The sequence below is a fragment of the Condylostylus longicornis genome, unplaced genomic scaffold (assembly GCF_029603195.1).
Source record: "Condylostylus longicornis isolate FDR11 unplaced genomic scaffold, ASM2960319v2 ptg000034l, whole genome shotgun sequence".
NCBI classification, from domain to species: Eukaryota; Metazoa; Arthropoda; class Insecta; order Diptera; family Dolichopodidae; genus Condylostylus; species Condylostylus longicornis.
In genome coordinates, this window is record NW_026578003.1 from 567,729 (window position 1) to 589,146 (window position 21,418).

Here is a 21,418-nt window from a genome sequence, read left to right on the forward strand (position 1 = left end):
ATATTCGTGGTTATTGTCACGCGTTACAATTTTATAATAATGAAAATTTTTTATTTGCTTAAATAGGCGGCAAGTCACATGCATATTTATAGATAAAATTATGTATTCTAATTTTATTTGGCAATTTTTAAACACATACATAGAATGTAGCTCTTCTTTTTTAAACTGAGTTGAAAAAAAATTATTCACAAGTATACTATTCATATTTTATGGCATAGAACCTGGTCACCTTATTCTAAAATTTAAACAAAATCACATATTTGATTAATTTTCGTAGACATAATTAAATTTTTTTTAAATTGATAAATGATGTGATTAGATAAAAAAATTAAATAGACACATACGTGCAAAATAATCACGTGCAATAAAATAAGTGATATAGTTGACTTACACTTTTCATGTTAACTTAATTAAAAATGTAAAAAAATTTTGTATAATAATATTTTTTGTAATATTGTAAATATAATGATAAGAAATATGTAAACACGCATACATACACACATTAAAATAAATTTGTATACAAATGCATACACGAAACATATATTTTCTTTAAACAACTCTGAGAGCGAAATTTGAGAGATCACAAAGAACTATGCTCTTCGAAATTAATTCAAACCAACTACTAAACATTACATATAAGCAGTTCACAATAATTTTATTTATTAAATATTGTCAAACAATTAATAACTATACAATTTTAAATAATAACTTTGCAATCGAAATGATCTGATATGAATCTCAAAATTGTAGTTGTACGGTCGCACGAATTTTCGAATTTTCGATTCAATTTCAATTTTGAAATGATTTTTTCATTGTTTTTCAAGTTTTATACAGACGTTAGTTTATAAAATTTACAACAAAAACTGTATATCCGGCGGCTAGAGTTAAATTTCGTCAGGCTTCAAAGCAATTTGAAATTTTCAATTTTAACGAGTAATCAGACTACAGAACTTAGTCATGAGTACTGAACCTATAGTCTAATACCAATCTGCGTATTAACCGTTACCGATGTTAATTAAATATTTTTCGGGCTATAGTTGACTTTTCTATTTCAGATTAATTGCAAACGCTATATATCAGTATTGTTTTCGGTATTGTTCGACCTTTCGATATTTTCAATTTTTTTATCAAAATTTCTAATTTCCAATGCTTATTTGACTTTTACTTAATATTTAAGAATTTAAATGTTAATTGATTTAATGTTAAATTTACAAAATCATGATTCCTCTTTTATCACAATTTCTCTTATTTCAAAAATTACTCCTTATAAATTTTTAGTACAACTGTTCCTGGCTTAACAATATTGGCAGTCTCTAGCAAACAAGTTCAAGAAGTTAAAATAACATAAAATTTTTTTATAGTAACCATTTTTTAATTATACCACATAAAATTTTTAATTAAAATATTTTTGTCAATATTTTCGAAAAGGCACCAAATAATTCAGCAAATGAACGGAATTGGTTAAACAAAATCAAATACAATTTCTTTATAAGTATATTTACTTAAAATTTTATATTTGTAGAAATTCTCATAGAAAAAGAAGAACATATAAAAAATTTAATAAAAATATATAAAAAAAATGTTTAATGAATAAATCAATAAAAATGAAATTAAAAAACTTTTTTAAAAAGAAAACAAACTATTATCTTACATACATGTAAAAATTTGTAAATATATATATGGGTATATTTATATATATATATAGTATATACATACATTTAAATGTATAAAATCAAAATAAATACTGAAAAAAAATAAAACTAAATTCAAGAAATAATAAAGTGCTATTAAAACAAAAAAAAAAAAATATTTTTGCTGAAATATTGAACACAAGTAGTTTAAAAGAATAGCTTATGAATCAAAACTTTTTATAAATTCTCTTTATATTTTTTTTCTCAAAAATTTAATATATTTAATATATTATATAGTAAGTGTTAAATTTATAAATAAAAAACTACATACACTCACACAAATATACAAAAAATCAACATGGATATAATATCGCATTCTTTGCCACCATGTTCAAGACGTGAAACAACAGTTAAAGCTACAACTAGTAATTTAGCCTTAGATCAACAAAGCCTTTGCCAAACATCCGTCCCAGCAATTAAAATTTCATCAACATTCTTATCTACTGTAAGTATAGTATAATTTTGTATAATAATTTAAAGAAATTAATATTGTTAATCGCGGGAGTCCGTGCTGATATTGGTTTTTAGAAAATATCCACGAATTCTATAGGTAGTATATGTCACATAGAATTTGTGTAGAGCTGTTGCAATATTAAGCTACATGTAGTTACAAAATTTTTTGCTTTTAATTATTATATACTGTTATTATTGTTCAACAATATAACAAAATTTCGAAATTCGAGCTATCATATTTTCCGAATGAGAAATTCCGCACGGATATCACACATATGGCTTTAAATTAACTTTTTTTTTTATTAAATTTTTTATTCAATTAAAATATGGACAATAATTTTCCTGGAATAATATTATATTATATACTCGTATATGGAAACTATCAGCTTTCGATTTCCTGATTTTGCTGTTGAAGGTTAGAAAGTAACCAATCGCAGGTATATCCGCAATACTATAATGATTATTTGGTGTTCTTAATTATTTTTTTGAAATAAACAAATATATTTAATTAAGTTGAAAATGATCAAGAGTCAATTATTAATTTCAAAATATCAAAAAAGTTAATCAACCCTTATCAAATACAAGCTTCTTTCCATCGACTTAATAAAATTATTGTGATTGAACAAATTGCTTGCCTATCCGAATTTTATTATGGAGGCGATCCTATCTTTTTGACACAACATTCTAAAATTTTATTAACAAATTATTAGTTTTCATAGTACTAATATAGTGTTTTTCAATTCTAATTGCCTACATATATGCAATAAGAATTTTATCCTATGCAATTTCCATTTGTGTTGATGTTAAATTTATTATTCGAAAACACGAATTAGATCATTAAATAATTTAAAAGGTTACATTATCTAATTCTTTATAATTAACGTGGATTCATTACATACATATACATATATTCATATAATATGTATATGTACTGCATATTTTGATGATGATTGATAACTTTTTATTAAATTATTAAAAATTAAATATCAAATAAATTATATCGAATATTGATTTCATTTCTTACACATATATTTATATAAAAATCAGTTTAGTTCGTGAATAATAAATAGTTTCCATATAATTCTCATAAAATTTAGCAGAAAAATTACTCCACCTACTCTTAACTTATATATTTTTTATTATATAATATTTCATAATACAGGGTGTCTCGTATCAAAGTGTACTGCTATATATCATAGACCTCATTAGTAGACAAAACTTTTGTATGGAGAGAGTGAAAGCCTATACAATGGTATATAGCAGAGTACTTCGATACGAGACACGCTTTATATTTTATTAAGTGAAATTTAGTGTAACTTATTTTTTTTGTTGGCAACATACGATCTATATTAACTATTTTTTGTATACTATAACAAAAACAAGAGTTTTAAGTAATTAAATAGTAGAAGTTTAATGTAGGACTAGAAAGGAACACATCTTCATTCAAAGCCCTGATACGATTCAAGTTATCTGTTGCGTTTTAAAGATTTGGGTATCTATCTATTTCAATTCAAGTGTAACCATGCATGAAAGGACTCTTCTCCTGCAAAGAATTTGATTACATTTCTCTGTTTAATCAGAATTGTACTGCAACGAAAATTTATATATAGCCTAGGCATAACTTTCTAGTTACGCTACAGTTAGTCTTGTATGCTACAGTTAATAGTCTTGTATATTAAAAATTTTCCTAAAATTACAAAAATATCCAATTGAATCTAAAGTAAAAATAATATTCAATTAATAATAGGAATAAATGGAGCAAACTATCAATGCAGCCACGCTGTGTTATTCAAAGGTCAGAGTAAATTAAAGTGATTTCAGTGAAGGTTAAAGCCTTATTACTCCATTCTTTTTAAAGCAATGTTATTTAGTTCGACTGTATTTTTCAAAATTTACGATATTTATATCTGAAACGCGAAATAATGTCTAGTGGGTTCGTACTTTTACTTAAAAAAATCATAATTACACATCATATTTTACCTGTTATTTGCCTATCACTTTGCAGAAAATGTATATCCAAGAAAATTAATCAACCCTAAATATTCTTCACTACATCTTTGAAATATTACCATATAAGAACTTTATAAGAAAATGGGAAGGAAATATTACATAAAAAACATAGAGTTAGTGTTCATCATTATACAAAATGATTACCACTATCCTTTGCAGGAGCATAGAATTTTGACCTATATATTTCTATGTTTAATTATGTATGTATACATATAGTACTTTAATGTATGTATAATTAATAATATACGTAATTAACTCGCATACACACATTAAATAAATTGGTCAATTATTTTAATTTTTTTTATTTTTTTTTTTTGTTATTTTAAAGTAAAACTTTAATGACCACTCTTAAATGTTATATATTTAATTATTTTGTTGTTTTGTTTTCGGAACTTAATTTTTACTGCGGTATTTTAATGTGCTTTTGAATCCTTAAAAATGTTGACATAATTGAATGTTCCCTAAATGTTATTGTATATAAAATTCAATGTATATACATAACATATAATACAACCAAATATACACACATCTGTATGTATAGAAATATAAAAATGTAAGTATATAATTGCAAAAAATAAAAAATTGTGAATGAATCAAATGTCACATTAATTTAAAGGTTTAGGCGTTGCGTGGTGCTTTTAATTGATGTTACCCGAAAAAAATAAAATAGAAAATGTTGTTCTTTTTTGCTTATTATTAATTATACACTCACTCATTATTATATTGTATAGTTTGAGGATTTTAAAAGGATATTTTCTAATATACTTCATAAAGTATATATTTTTGAAGTTTTTGTTTTTTGTTCCCACTTAATTCTACACGTTTATCAATCAATCTAAAGGTCTTATACTTAGAATTATATAGAATATTTTGTTATTAAAAACACGATAATAAAATTGAAGGAAATTAAATATCTTAAAATAGATTTGTTTTATTTTAAAAATTCTTGCATATTCAAAATTTTCATTAAGCACTATATATTTAGAAAATTGTACTTTAATAGAGCAAAGGTTATGTGAAACAGCTTTAAATTAAGTTAAAAATATAATGTAAAAGAAATGACAATTTTTATTTAGAATTATTTTAAAATAATTTGTTTTTGAGAACAGTTTTCTTCAAGTTTCATGTTATTTTTAAAATTTGTCCTGCAAAATTCACATATCCATTCTGAAATCTAATATAATAAACAAAAATATTTATATACATAAATTTTATTAAGAATTTCTTATTTAATAACAACAATTTTGGAATTTATTTTTAATAACAAAATAATTTACTGAGTGTGGGCTCTTGATAATAATCATATTTACAATTTTTCTTTAAATAATTCAAAACACTAAGAGCCCCATTCTTAGCGTGGCAAGCAACATACACATTTGAAATATGCATTTTTATAAAAGTTAATTTTCACATATACTTAACCATTTTTGTATAATATATGAAGTATATTTGTATAAATACTAAAAACTACAAAATAAAGTTGAAAAATTAAAATTTCACACTTCACATTAAGTATTGTGTATTAAGAAATAGATAATAAAAATATTTCCCTCACGCAATTACTAAAAACTTTAGTAATAAAATTAATACGAGTATTAAAACACCACTCTATATTGCTTTTTGCTTTAAGTGTTAAAAATTTGATAAATCAAAAATAACAAAAACTTTATGAATTTAATATTTTTGATAATAAATTTTTGGATGATATTATGACTAGCATGCTAGTCTTGTATATAAAAATCAATATGTATAACAATCGTATTGAGCGAAAAATTTTGCTGTTTCGGTTTTTACGGTTATTCTTAAACTATACGTGATTTTAAAAATTAACTGCTCTCGCTAACATCTTTTTAGATGAAAACTTAGCGAATATCATGATCATTTAAAAAATATTAAATTTTTGATTAAGATTCGAAAATTTGATTAAGATTCGGAACTTAGTTTTGAAAGTTAAATAAATTAATAGAAAAACTGATGAACAGAATTCTAGCAAAAATCTATTTATGCAACGTCAATGAACGTCTTGCGCCCCACAAGAATCCGACTCTGGGTAAAATAAAGTAGAATTTTAAACATAATACAGATTTTGTGAGAAAATAGAGAAAACATTTTACAAATATTACAATTAGACAGAGTCCACTTAGAGCTTCTTCCGATACATTCAATCTTGCAGATTTTTTACTTTCTTAAAATTCTTTACTAAAACTAAATTTTTATTATGCATAAGGTCTTACCAAAATTTTGAATTACTTCATCACATTCATTCGAATTTTCAAGAGTAAATTTTATTAAAATGAATATTATGTTTCTTTCAATAAAATTAATTAACTTTCAAAACTATGCAATTCTGAAAATTTTTTTCTTTTATAAGTTCAAAGTAAAGAATTTAAAATTTTAATTAAAATATGCAATTAATTTTATTTATTGTACGAGTATATATTAAATTTTTATTGTAAAATTATATCTACATAATTTTCTTAATATCAAGAAAAAATTAAATTTTAGCATCAGAATACGAAAAGAAAGAATCAAATATAATAAATCATTAATAAATTACACATACATACACATATAGTTACGTACATGTGTATGTAATGTGTAAATTTTATACAATATAAAATTTTCTGTTGGTGGCACCAAAATGGCGCCTATAAATCTACAAATATTATATAATTTATTTTTGAGGTCATAAAAATTTCAAAAAGGATGATGACCCACTCAAAATGATTCACTGGGTTCTTGAAAATATTAATTTGTATGTATGTGTGTTGTAGTTTTACTGTAAATGGAACATAAAACAATATTACGAGTAATTTGTATTATAAAAATATTCAAATGCATCATGCTTGTATTACACAAAATGCATATACATATATGACATATCTGTATGATTGCGACATCTCTCAATGGAAAACTCAATTTTGTTTCCGTAAAAGTTTGTGGTGATTCATTCATATCCAGCAAAAATTGAATATAGAAAGCCTAAGAACAAAAAGACACTCTCTATCCTAACTATTTCTCTAACTTTTCTCTAACAATGAAAGAGGAATAGGTACCCGTGCTCCCGTTCGAAATGTTGTATGTGTATTCATGTACGAACATTATATATGTATATTCATGTATATTCTGACATCATGTGTAGTTTACGCAACGTTTTTATTATTAGCTTGTGATTAAGTGCTTATATAGAAGGATGATGAGCTGGCTAGATTTGAGGCGGCAGTTGATGTATTGGAAATCAATGGGGAGTTTAAAAGCATTAGAAATCTGGAGACATGGAATCGGCATCCCGACATGCAGGTTGACGTACAAGGCGGTATGGTTTTATGCAGGACGGGTATTAGTGCAACCATCATAACTTTAACTTTCTCTTCTGTAAGGCGACCACACGGTTAAGTAATGCATCATCGAATGTTTGTAATGGTTGTCAGGAAGTTTGAACGGTGAAACACGTCTCCTATATACACTGCTAGTGCTTCCGCTTGTTATGAAATAACATAAATATATTTGGGATGGCTCTAGTTTACACATTTGGGGAACCTGTCGGAGGCGTCCTTCATGAATCTTCTGGGATTTATAATGTATGCATAATAGTAGTTTTAAGGCATAAGAACTGCCGATAAGCCTCTTAATGACTTAGTGGAGAGCGTTCGCATAAGGTGGCGCCTTTTTCGAGATTTTTTTTTAATTTCTTCTTCATTACTCATTCCTTTGCCAATCTGTTCCTGAATATGTTTTGAACTGGTTATTTTTGTTTATTTTCACACCAAATTGCATTTGGATGACAACCTTTTTTTCTACATTTTTAGTTCTTACTAATAAAATGTAATTAAAATTTTTTAATTTAGTTCAAAATATTTAAGAACACACAAAACTCATACACTTGTTTTAATGCTACTTATAATTAAAACAAATTATTTTAATTTTATTTATTTCCTCCTCTTCTTTATTGTTTTATAAAACAAAATTAAAAATGTTTTTTATTTTTGTAATTAAACACTTCATCTTCTTTCTTATGCCAATTAATCTTTTTAATTATTAGATGAAAGAAATTTTATCACACATTTGAACAAATAATAAAAGAGTTGAAATAATTGAGATATTTTGTACATAATTGAATAAAAAAACAATGAGAAAATAAGTTAGTTCTCCTCAAACTTCTCTGCCCAATTTAAAAGTCTCCAATTAAATGAAATAAAATAAAATTAATGTTTTCCATCCTCTTCCTCTGATATTTATTTTTTTTTTGTTCCAAAAAAAAAATGAAAAAAAATTATTTTCGTATGAATCACGCACTGTCTACTGTCGCACTCTTTTAAAGTAACAAAATTTTTTTTACTCTCTCTTCTTAATTTCTTGTCATTCTCTTTTATTTTTGACTCTCTCTAAATTTTATAAATTTTACTATACAAAATGAATTATTAAGAAATTTATTTCAATAATATCATTATATATGTATGTATATTATATGTAAATATGTATGTATACTCAAATTAATATTAATATTTATTTTTAAAATGTAAACGAATAGTAAAATATTATATCTATTTTGTATTAAAGTTGCGAAAGGTTAGGTTGTCCTAAAAATAACAATAGCTATACAATAATTATTATATAAAATGCGGCTACACAAATAATAATTTTTGTCGTTGTTGTTGTTTTCTAGTTTATCAATATTTTCTTTTGTCATAGTAGTGATATTTTTCTAAACATAAATATATTTTTAATCAAAAACCAAGTAGAAAAAAATACAAAGTTTTTGTCAAATTTCCCGAACGAATAAAAATTTATTAAGCAATAAAATTGCATATAATTAGGGGCTATACAAAATACCCATGTAAAAAAACAACAAGCTTTTCAAAAAATTGAATTGAAAAAAATTGTTTTGTAAATCCCAATTAATTTAATTACAAAAGGTGTATTAGCCATTTAGATTATTATTGAATATTGGTCAATTTTTTGTATTTAAGCGAGTTACTTTTTTATTTGTGCTATTTGATTGTTTATGGTACCTGAAGGTTTATGTTGTGCATTTCGTAACTTATGTTCTTAATTCCTGTATTAGTCACATATTTGCTGCCTACAAATAATATTTAAAGAGATTGCCGTGTTTGTCAGAAAAACTAGTTATCTATTGCCGTGTTTGTCAGGAAAACTAGTTATATACAAACTAAAATAAATTCATAAGATTTTCCAGATATTATAAACTTTAGTTGTTACAATACAGATGATAACCTCCATCTTGACTAAATTATTATTTAATTTTCATTCATCAATTCCCAATAAATACAATTAATTAGGAATTTAAAATTCTTGTATTATAAAATAGTTTGACAAACATATTTCAAATTCCACAACTTACTTAAATTATGCACAATTAACTTTTCTTTTCAATCTTATTAGAAAATTTACTACGACGTGCTTATCGTGTGCCTAAATTAATTAGTAAAATATTAAAATAGTGTATAATTTTCTTTTCTCTTTTATCCGGCACACAGAGAATTTATTTTCCATATTTATTTTTAAATAAGATATTCTTGCTATATAATCGAATATATACACATATTCGTATATATATATATGTAAAAGTGAAATAAATTTTAGCAAATTTTTAAGATAATACATAAATATAGAGCTCATAAATCATCAGTATATAAAAATAGAGAATAAAAATAAATGAAAAACAAAATAAAAACGAGAATAAATGTTTAAATTTTTGATTTATTCTAAAAGTTTATTTGCAAATATTTAAAATTGTTAAGTTTAAAATGAATGAGCATTCTTAAAATTTGTTAAAAACATTTTAATAAAGTGCGACAACATAATTTTTTATTTTGTAATATGCAAAGTTGTTCGTCAATTTGTACACATTATCTATTCATGTAGAGTATTGCAATATGTTTTGAGTATAATTGAATTTACCATAAGTGTGGATACTATGACAGACATTATAGATATAAAAAAATTTTTTATGGAAAATAAAAGTATAATTTTTAATATTAAAATTAAAAGGTTAGGTTTTATTCCTATGTAACAGGATTTGTAATTACAATGAGTTCAGTTTACCCCGGAGTAGTTTGAAGTATTATTATTTTTTTAAAAGAAACTTCTAATATAAATAAGATAAGTGAAAGAAATAAACCAAAAAAAAATGCGAGTACATGTGATATTGGTCCTGTACTCATCTAAAATAACTTCGATGCTGGTATACAACAATATCGTGATGAATATACTAAACTGTGAGGAACTTACTAGATTGTTACCTTGTTCTGCTTTGCGGGCCATTGGAACATATCGGGAAACGAAGGGGTTAAATGAATATTTAACTATTCCCCCTATCGCTTGCCAAACGCATGTTGAAAGATTTTGTTACAATGCACGACGGAAATGTGGTATACATATTGGAACCACTTGTTTTAATGTCTATGGACTATTTTTTATCCGGCATAAAATAAAATTGTTCATCTTATATCACAATATAAAAATTTTCCAAAATTGTTACATAATACAAAACCAAATACGGAATAAAATTTTAAAAATTCTCAGGAATACCAAATACGTATATATGTATATTACGGTTAAATAACGAACGAACCTATTCATGCAATAATTAATAATATTCCATGGGAAATCAACAGTTGTCAGATTAAAAATAAAAGAATATTTTATACGATGACCCCTTTTTTCTAATAGAATACCACCTATACTTATTGTCTCATACATATATTTTATTTATTATTCGTTCTATAAACTTTAACCCTTTATTATATAATATAATTATCATGTATGTCATGTTTCCTTTTTTCTTCAATGAAAATCATTATATAAACTGTTTGTACAAAATGCTTTCTCATTTAAGAAAAATGGACGGTAAAAATTTAATGAAGGTTAAGAAAATTAAACATAAATAAGTTCACTGCCGCAAAATTTTAACCGGATATTGCGAACATTTTTATTACATATTTCTATAAGTTACATTTTCATACTATAAGTATATATTTAATAAATGTGTCGATGACAAATAAAAGTTTAAAATTGATTTCTAAATCTCCGAGATATTTTCTCGGAAAATGAAAATTTGCAACTTTTAGCTAAAATACTTACTTTTCTAACAGGACACAAAACCACATTAAAATAATGGTTTAGTTAAAAAAAAGCGGTCATGCCACTAAAGGGTTAAAATTAAACAATAATTATTTTATGTAACTAATTGAAATTTGAAGAATATCAGTGAGCGATGATGTTAACAATGATTTATTGGATTACGCTAAAGCTAATTAAACAAATATATATATATACATATAAATATAGACATATATATATATATATGTATATTTATAAATTATTACAACGCAATTTTTATACAGTGTTGAGTGAAATTTTTGTTAAATTAATTACTCCTATTATTAAGTAGGCTAATATAGGGTTTTTTCATGCAATTTGATCAAATGGAAGCTCAATATATATTATGCAATATTAAGAAATTAAATTATTGACCTAGAAAGTCAATGTATAGTATTTTACAAGGCTCATATTCAAATTTAAAAATTCCTGCATGAAACATCTAATGACTACTATGTGTAAAAATAGCTTTCCAAGAAATAAAATTATACCTGTAACGTGTATGCAAAAGCACCACAAATAATATATTAAGCCTACATAACATTTTAAGCTCAATTATTAAATCTGCATCTTTTCATTTATTTAATACTTGCATTGTAATTTTATACATTTTACCACCATATTTTAAAATCATCATATAAAAACATTTGATGTGATCAGCACATAATCGACCTGAATAGCATGCCACATGAAGATTATTAAAATGTCATTTCAACACTAGCTATGGAAATTTTAAGTGAGCTAGTTATTAACCGTCTTTGTTATGTTATATACTTACATGACAGAATGTAAATTTGGTTCTTAACAATGGGTCACTTTCTAAATTTGAATTCTGGTATCAATCTCTGGAACTTAACAAAGTCTAAAGTTTGATTAATTCAAAGTAAACTCCGATATAAAGTTTCATCAAAATTGATTCGGTTGGAATGGAATAGAGTTATATGTATGTATAACAAATAAACCCACATCTCTCTTAAAATACTTTCTCTATCATAAAAAAAATTGCATTTCCATTGAAATTTCGACATGCTATACAATACTTTCTCTACTGTATATGCGATACGGCCGGTAAAAATATATATAACAGTTAATACATTAGAACTATATATTTATATATATATACTCCGATATATACTAAAAACGGAATACAATTTTATTTAATAATCACAAATTCCAAATATGTAAATTGATCGCATTAGTTAAAATAATTAAAGTAATGGTGAAAATTATTTGCTATATATATACATTTTCTATATATATATAAGAAACAATAATAAGGAAAAGGAGGAATTCAAAATGTCAGTAACTATAGTTTTAAGGTGTGACACATAGCCAATATAATATGTGCACAGTACATTTATATTACATTTACATAATGTACGTATAAAAGGAAGGTAATTACAGTTGAATAATTTATTAGAACCTTAGAACAATACACGTTTTCATGTTAACTTCAATTATAAGGTATAAGTACATATAGAGTGTAGTTATATGCGAGTAAATAGGTAATATTTAATAGGTATTTTTATTTACATTATAATATGTAAGTTTATTATGTGTATACATTCATTGTGAATATTCATAATTATAAATGCGGTCAAATTATTATTACCTTTATGTATATTATTATTTACATACTAAAATATTCAATAGTATATAAAAAAGTTGTATTAAAGTGAAGACAAAATTTAATACAAGGAATATATAGGTACCTTTACCTTGTAATTGTATAAAATGAAGTCTTTGCAATTCGATTTGTTTTAATATATTCAAAACAAAAAATATTTCAAAAAACAAATGTACATGGATGTAGTGACATACTCTTTCTCTTACCGTAAAATGACATAGGCCCACAATTCACTGTGAATAAAAAAAAGGCGTTGTGTGTAACGATTTATTTCGTTAGAACTTATAAACAGTAAAGGTCACACTTCAATCTTCATTTTAGTGAATTTTTTTTTTTTTTTTTTTCCCCTAAAACTATGCAATGAGCCAAATATTATTTTACTAAGAGAATAAAGTAAATAAAACAAAGTCGGTTTTTTTTCTTTTTTTTTTTGTTGAAAAGAAATATGTTTCTAAAAATAATATACTGATTGTACTTCAGAAATAATAAGTTTTATCTCAGTTTATTATTAAGATGATGTACATACTTTATTGGGGACTCTTTCAGTGGAAAAAACAAGGGTATATTTGAAAATTGACTGTATGATTCCTATATGTGGTGTCTGAGACTTAATATTTAGAGGCTTTCGAAACAAAGCTGATAATATAGGGCAATCATTAAAGAGCATTGTTCATTTTTGCTCTCCTCCTCGCATTAAAACGCCTCAGCCTTAGTTTTTATAAAAAGTGCGTATAGTTTTTAAAATTTTCTCTTAGAGCTCCATTTTCTGTTCAGAACAACACAAAGTTAATATACTAATTTTCTTTTTAAGTGAAAGAAAAATTGAGTTCTTGTTAATTTTCAATTCTTTGTTATTTTATAAATAGGAAGACTTATACAAATCATTTAAATTCCATTTAACTTTTTTGCCCAATAACAAATTTAAATTTTAATCAAATTACAAATCATTTAACCAATAAATATCTATTATGCTTTATGGATACAAATATACACGTACATAATACCTACATACTATTTGCATTTACTACATAGAAATTTGGCATAATTTACTTTAAAACTTACAATAAAATTTTTTTTCTAATAAAAAACGAAAAAAATTATTCATGCCAAAAAGTTCAATACCCAAAGTGTATCAGCTACTATTGAACATCAAAATGGAAATTACAAAAAAAAAAAAAATTATTTAGTAAATTCTTTTGAAAAATACCTTAAAACCAAAATAAATAGTTTAATTTGATTTTCTCTTTCATTTCTGTTTTTCTTCTTTGTCCTACATTCTAACATATGCATTTTACATTATTTGAATTTTGATTGTCCCCCTGTTATTACATTTAACATAATATGACCATACATGCACTACTAACATAATATTTATGTATATTTAAATTATAAGTAGATCACAGCAGTAAAACGTCATTGTATATAGCTATAATAATAATTTTAAAATGAAAATTTTTGTATTCCAACCTACCAAAAAGAAAACAGAAAAACCAAAGTTGATTACAAAGTAAATATATACAGAATGTAATGTAAAAAGGTTATAGAAAGCTTATGTAAAATAAAAGGAAAAAAAAAGAAAAATTATTTCATTATATTTTTAAAAATAAATTAGGATATTAGCGTTTCTTTTTTTCTAAATACACATACGAAAAATATTTTTGAATTAATGTTTGGCATATAATAAACAGCATGGATTTTGTGGGACTACGAGTACTATAATTATAAACCACAAATAAGAGGGTATTTATACCTTAATTATAACCACTTTTTAATCTGACATTATAAAAAAAAAATGGTACGTAAATGTCGAATGAGTGTGTGTATTTTTTATGTCACATTTTTTCGAATGCAAATTAAGATTTTTCTCTTAATTCCACACATGATAATACAAAAATTATATTCATGTTTAAGATATCTATTGACCTTAAGGTTCTTCTACTGTGCGCATATAATATTTAACATTTATTTCCTGACTCACTTTATAAACTTTTATATATGATAAAAAGTGATTTTTTCAAAAACTTTTTGCGAAATTTCCCACCCTCATATTTTACATATTATTTAATCAATATTATTTAATTAATAATCATTGACTTATAGAGATCGCAACATTAATAGTAACTCACGATTCTAAAGTGTAATAAGTCATGCCGTACGTACAGGTTCATTGAATAAAAAATATTTAATGCGGATTTGTTTAACTACAATAACAAGAAATATTTTCTTTTAAAAATGAAAAAAATAAACAATGCCTTTATTTTTTTGAATATTGTAATTGCATTAATCGTACAGTCATTTTTATAAAATAATATATGGAATAGTTTGTAAACTTTGTTGAAACTCAAAACTTTTCATGATGAAATTTTGAATTTAACTGAAAACAACAATCTAATTTGTGGCAGCCTATTGAAAAATTCCTCTACTCCTATTGAAAAGCCCGTTAAAATGGCCTTGTTACATAGAGAGAATAATAAAGACTTACTACAGAAACGATCGCGCAACCACTGCCTTTCGGTGGGCTAATTCTCCCTTTGTAGGGGCTTCCCTGCCTGCTTTGGGCAGAATACGATTTTCACTAGTTGGACACTAAAGGGTACAATCATACGAAGGTGTTTCTTCCATCACGCCCAGGGAAAATAAAATATCACCTGTATGCAAGCTAAGTGAAGCAAGTTTCCTTCTGTGTAGATTCTGTGGGGAAAGTAACAACTCTACCATACTTATCTTTTACGATTGCCGGGTAAAGCAGGGTGTTCAGCATTGCAATTTTTTCGAACTGGATTTCCTAAGTATTCAGGAACTGCTACTTTACTTTAAATAGGGATGCTTTACTCTGGCAACTAATAACTAGTGAATGACTGCCCACATACGATTTCCTTGATTAAACATTTTTTTAAACCAACTAAAAATTTCGCAATAATTAATTATTCTTTTAATTCAAATTCAAATCATAAAGTTTTTTTTTTCTGCATACACAAACATTTACATATTAAAAAAGATTTTATTTCATTTAAATTTATAATTAGAAACCATGTATGTTTTTCTTTAATTTTTCAATAATTTTCATTTTTACTTTTATTTTTTCAATTTTTACTGCATTACTCCTTACATTTATTACCATACATATACATATATATACATATAGATCATGCCAATTAATTATTTAATAAAATGCAGAATTTTCAAATTTTTGTTTTTTTTTTTTACACTTACATATACTCGTATATAGCTATATATACAATTATATTTAATTTATGCCTACCTATACCAATATATTATAATTTGTATATAGAGTTCAAACTTTGTTGTCAAAGAATATGATTTCGTGTCAAAGAAATTATTACGAAATTTTCTTAATATAAGATTTTTATCAACTTGTCATAATACCAAAAATTATTATATATGTATTTGAATATAGAATGAAATGCTTAGACATACCATTTGTGTAGAATATACACATATTATGTAGGTATAATAGATTATATAATAAAATTAACAAAATAGGATTGTTATTTAGGATTCTATTATACCTGCAAATACACATTTAATATAGGTATGTAAATACATACATACATATATGTAATATTTAATAATAATGGAAAGCGAATAAAGAATTATTATTATATTTTGATTAGATTTCGACATGCAAGAATGAATTATATAAAAATAAGAAATTCGAAAACGGGAAAATTAGAATATACAGAAAAAAAACAAAAAATTCCCAACAGTATAAAGGCGGCAGCAAAGTGTTATACATGGCCATACTTGGTGTATGTACCATATATAGCAAGCATATAAGAAAATTGAAAATGAAAACAAGAAATAAGAATAAATAATGATCAAGGAAGTTTGTGACGTCATTTCTATCATGTTTTAACAAAACAAGCAAAACAAGCAACAACAAATTCGTCTTTTTTAATGAACAAATATTTGAATAAAACAAAATATGAAAAACAAAACAAGGATAAAAACAAAAACTAACTAGGAAGTCAAGTCATCCATTCAAATATAAAAAAAAAAAAAATTCTACAATATTTTTTTCATTTTACCTTTTGGAAGTATTTGTAAATTTAAGTCACGTGTCTACATTTTTCTTTTACTTCTCATTTTTTTTTTTGCTTTCTTTTCTACCCAAAAATATTTTAGATAGAAATTTTTGTCATTACTTTTTGATAGTAATTCGTTTTTACATTTTTCTTTTTCTCTATTTTTGTTTTCGTATTTAAGGTGTAAAAGAGTTATTTTTATAAAATTTGACCTTCAATATCATTCGATATTTAATTTATTTAATAAATTAATTAAAATTTATAAAAATAATTTATTTGTAAACTATATCGGATGATTTAGTGGATAATTTGTGTTTTTTCATTCATTGAGATCATTGAGAGAAAAGCGGACAGAATATTTCCTGCCTTCATATTTTATTCGCTTGACTTTATAGTTAAGAACTTCTCCCTCCTAAGAAAATAACTGTAAAAAATATTTAATTATCGGAAATTGTCCCGCCAGAATACTCTTGGCTCCAAAACTTTAGATCAATAGTAAACCTGATTTTAAATATTATGCCATTACATAACCGCTATTTAGGACTTATTACGCCCAATTTAAAGCTCAACATTTATTTTCCCTGTAATCCTTAACACAATTATTTATACATATTTTGCATATTTAGGAAATAAAATTATTTATTTCAAAATTTTGGCGTTATTTTAGAGCATTCATTCACTTGTAACACTTGTAATATTTTCTCATTTCATTTAATTTCTCTAAATATGCGTATTCTCAAATGTATTAAATTATTTTTTTTTATATCCTATTTCGATTTATTAAAAAATAAAACTCAAAATAATAAATAATAAGTATAAAGAGAAGGTACAAAGAAATATTTTTCCATTATTAAGGACTCAAATTGTATTTATTTAGCACTAAGTGTAATATAATAGTAACCACAAAAGAAAAAAAAAAAATTTGAAATTAAGTTTTATCCTACTCACAACACAAGTATACCACATTTTCCTATTATAATTATATTTATGTGTTTAGAAAACAAATACATTAACTCTCATATATTCCAAAATTATGTTGACCTACATAATTTACATTGTAATTTATTATTTATATGTATATAAAATGTTATTTTATATATTTATATAACACAAATTAAATAAATTATTAACTTAATCTTATTGAATTTTATATAAACTACTCTAAACCATAATATTTTGGTCTCTACATAATCATAATTTTTTTTACATATATTTATGTTAGTACATTTATTAACTCACCTTGTGTAGTATATTTTTAAGCAAAATTTGGAAAATAAATATGCTTTTATACAAGTTCAATTTGTTTCGAATTGTTCAATTCAAGATAAATTTAATTACATTGTATTTAGTTAATTAAAATGCTTAAATTTCTTTAGAAATTTAACATGTAATCAATTACTATAAATAGAAATTTAAATATTTCCCATAAATATTACAAGGAGTTCAAAAAAATCTGATGGGATCAGCACATAACCGATCGCACTGTATTTTGTGTAGTTTATCGAAAGTGAATAAAAATCCCTTTTAAATACTTCTTAAAAATTTTAAGGACTTTTAATTTTAATTAGTAAATGTGAGTTTTTGTAGAATTTCTGTTTGGGTTATCTCAATTATCCCTGAAAAGTTCAGATAGTTTTGGTAACAACCAGAACTCCTATATGAAATTTCAAGAAATTCCAACAATTAGTTCCGTAAATATGGTAAAAAAATTAAAAATCGGCCGTGATATTAAATTTATAGGTTCAATGTTTTAACTTTCCGAATTTAAATATTAAATTTCAAGGAAATTGGTTGATTATATTTCTCCTTATATGAGCAAAAATGTAAAATTCGCAGTTCTCTCAGTTAATAAGGTCCAGTTCCCCCAGGAGTGATACAATCCAGAAGATGATCAATTCGTGGCATAACCTCACATATAAAATTTTATCGAAATCGGTTCAGCCGAACTTAAGATACATGCATGTACTGTGTGTCAGACAGACCGACATCTCTCTAAAAATTGTTTACATTTACCATCCTATCATAAAAAAAATACATTCCTACCGAAAACTCGTCTACCAACCAAAATTTAATGCCATCACATGACCTCCCTTATTGTATGGAATGCGGTCTTTTTAAATAATGTAAATACATACATAATTTATTTAGATGTGCTAGAAATGTATTGAGTATATTGCACTATATGAGCTGCTCAATATACTTATTATACATTAAATATAATATTCAATTATAATTGTAATATATTAAATCTTAAGTTAGAATAACAAAAACAAACAAAGTATAAAGCAGTTTTTTTTCTGTATCTTAAAAATTGTGGCCCCGCAAGATATGCAAAATTACAAATTTCACTAACTTGAAAATATACTTATGAAGCTAGCTATTTTTGATTTTTATTAGATTTATTGTGTTTATGAGTTGTGGAAAGAAATATTGAATACACCAATATCGATAATTTATTCGGTAAGAAACCATTATGACTTGTTTCTAATTTAAACAAAATAAAATAATATTTGTTATACAAGCTTTAATTTAATTAAAACTTACTTTATTTTTACTGGCTTAAGAACATTATATCATAAAATAAAATATTCTGAAATTTTTGGATAAAGCAATATTCGTATAAAAAAACTTAAATAACTTAATTATTAATGAAAATACAAATATACCTATATACATATTATATTTAAATTTGTGCCAATATTCTTGTTGTACTCATCTATATACTTTGCACCCGAAAAGAAATCCCACCAATAATATTGGAAGATAATACTTTTTTTAAACAATTTTTTCTAATATGTATAATAACACTATTTTAAGCTTCTTTATGCATTCAAAAATTCTCAGAATCTATTAATATCGCTTATTATCTTTTAACTATAATGGAACCAGAAAATGAAAATAATATATTTTCGTATTCTATAATAATAGAATTTTCATTATTTGTATTCTAATACAATATAATCCCGCAAAATTTCCCTCAAATTTTCTCAAGTGATATTAACTCTTATACTATCCAAGCCAAGCAAAAATTGAAATTATTAAAATGAATCCTAAATTCCCCGTATAAATTTAGACTTTTTTGAAATATGCCGATTTATTTCCTGCTAATTACTTACTGACATTTCAACTTTATTCATTTGAAACTATACTAAAATTTTCATGAACAAATAATTTTTTCAATGTGAAAAGCTCTAGTATGAAATGTGATCTAGCGAAAATTCCAGATTTTTTTTTTTAAAATTCAAAAACAAATTATTGTATTCTCTCTTCCTACGGGTACGATTTTACGCTAATGAACACTCTTGTCTATATATGTGTATTAACACATTATATTGTTCAAGGATATTAAAATTTTATAATCAAATCTAAAAGGAAAACAAAATGAAATCCTTATTGAATTAAAATTTTTTTTTTTCAATTTAGCAATAATAAAAAAATTTATATATATTTTTTTAACTATAAAAAGAGAACAAAATTACCTTTAATTCAATTTTTTATTATATTTCTTAATTAAAAAAAAAATAATAATAATAAAACAGGTATAGATCCTTATTGTACAATTGTACATTCATATACAATTTTAGACTCTTGAAATTGAGTTAAAAATCATATTTAAACGAATTCAATGGCAATACAAAAAAAAAGTTGAAATTGTAAAACATTCTAATGTACATGCAGTTTTTATGTTCCCTGTTACGTGCACAGTATTGTTTCTATTTCAAAAATTCAAACATTTGACTTATTAGTCATGTTAGTTTGAAAAAGTTTTAAAGTTTTCTTCGAAAATAAATTTTCCATTTTAATTCAAATAATTCACTTAGTTTTCAACATGTACGTACATTTTATATATCGATTTTAGTTTCAAATATTTTAATTTTAAATAATAAATAAAATAATGTTAAAATAAAAACTTGAAGAGAAAACAATAAAAATAAGAAAAGAAAATGAAATTTTCCAAAAGCAATAAATTTTTGTTTTTTTTGTTTTCCTATTTATTTCAGATGTTTTATCACCTATAACTTTCCCTTTGCCAAGAGTATCAAATACATATGAGTATACCTGTTATGTATACAATGAAAAGTGGGCTATTTTTATTTAACAAAAATAGAAAATTATTTTCACTTTCTTTTTAAAATAAATAAAATATTTTCAGTTTTGTCCAAAAAATAAAATAAAATAAAAATAAGTAAAAGAAAAAAATTTCAAACTTCATTTTAGTATTGTGGAAAATGTGGAAAATTTTCAAAAAAAAAAAAGGACACAAAAATTTATTGAATTTGGCATTCTTTGAACATAGGCACAATATCTCTATGTATGTACGTATAAATGTATATGTATGCTTGTAAATAATTTTGTTGGAAATTTTTGAAAATTTAATGAGCAATGGCAACAGATAAATTAATTTTTTTGTTCTGCATTTTCTTTGTTTACCATTTTATTTTCTTACAAAATTAAATTTTAAAAATTTA

General features: G+C 24.2%; 1 protein-coding gene across 1 annotated transcript in view; it reads left to right on the forward strand.

Moving 5' to 3' along the window:
* Positions 1–1,793: 1,793 nt before the first annotated feature.
* LOC129608772 (plasmanylethanolamine desaturase) overlaps positions 1,794–21,418 on the forward strand; it is a 30,814-nt gene continuing 11,189 nt past the window's right edge. Inside the window, exon 1 of the mRNA XM_055520484.1 lies at positions 1,794–2,136. Within this exon, the coding sequence (XP_055376459.1) occupies positions 1,990–2,136 (147 nt within the window). The 5' untranslated portion in view covers positions 1,794–1,989. The remainder of the gene's footprint in view (positions 2,137–21,418) is intronic.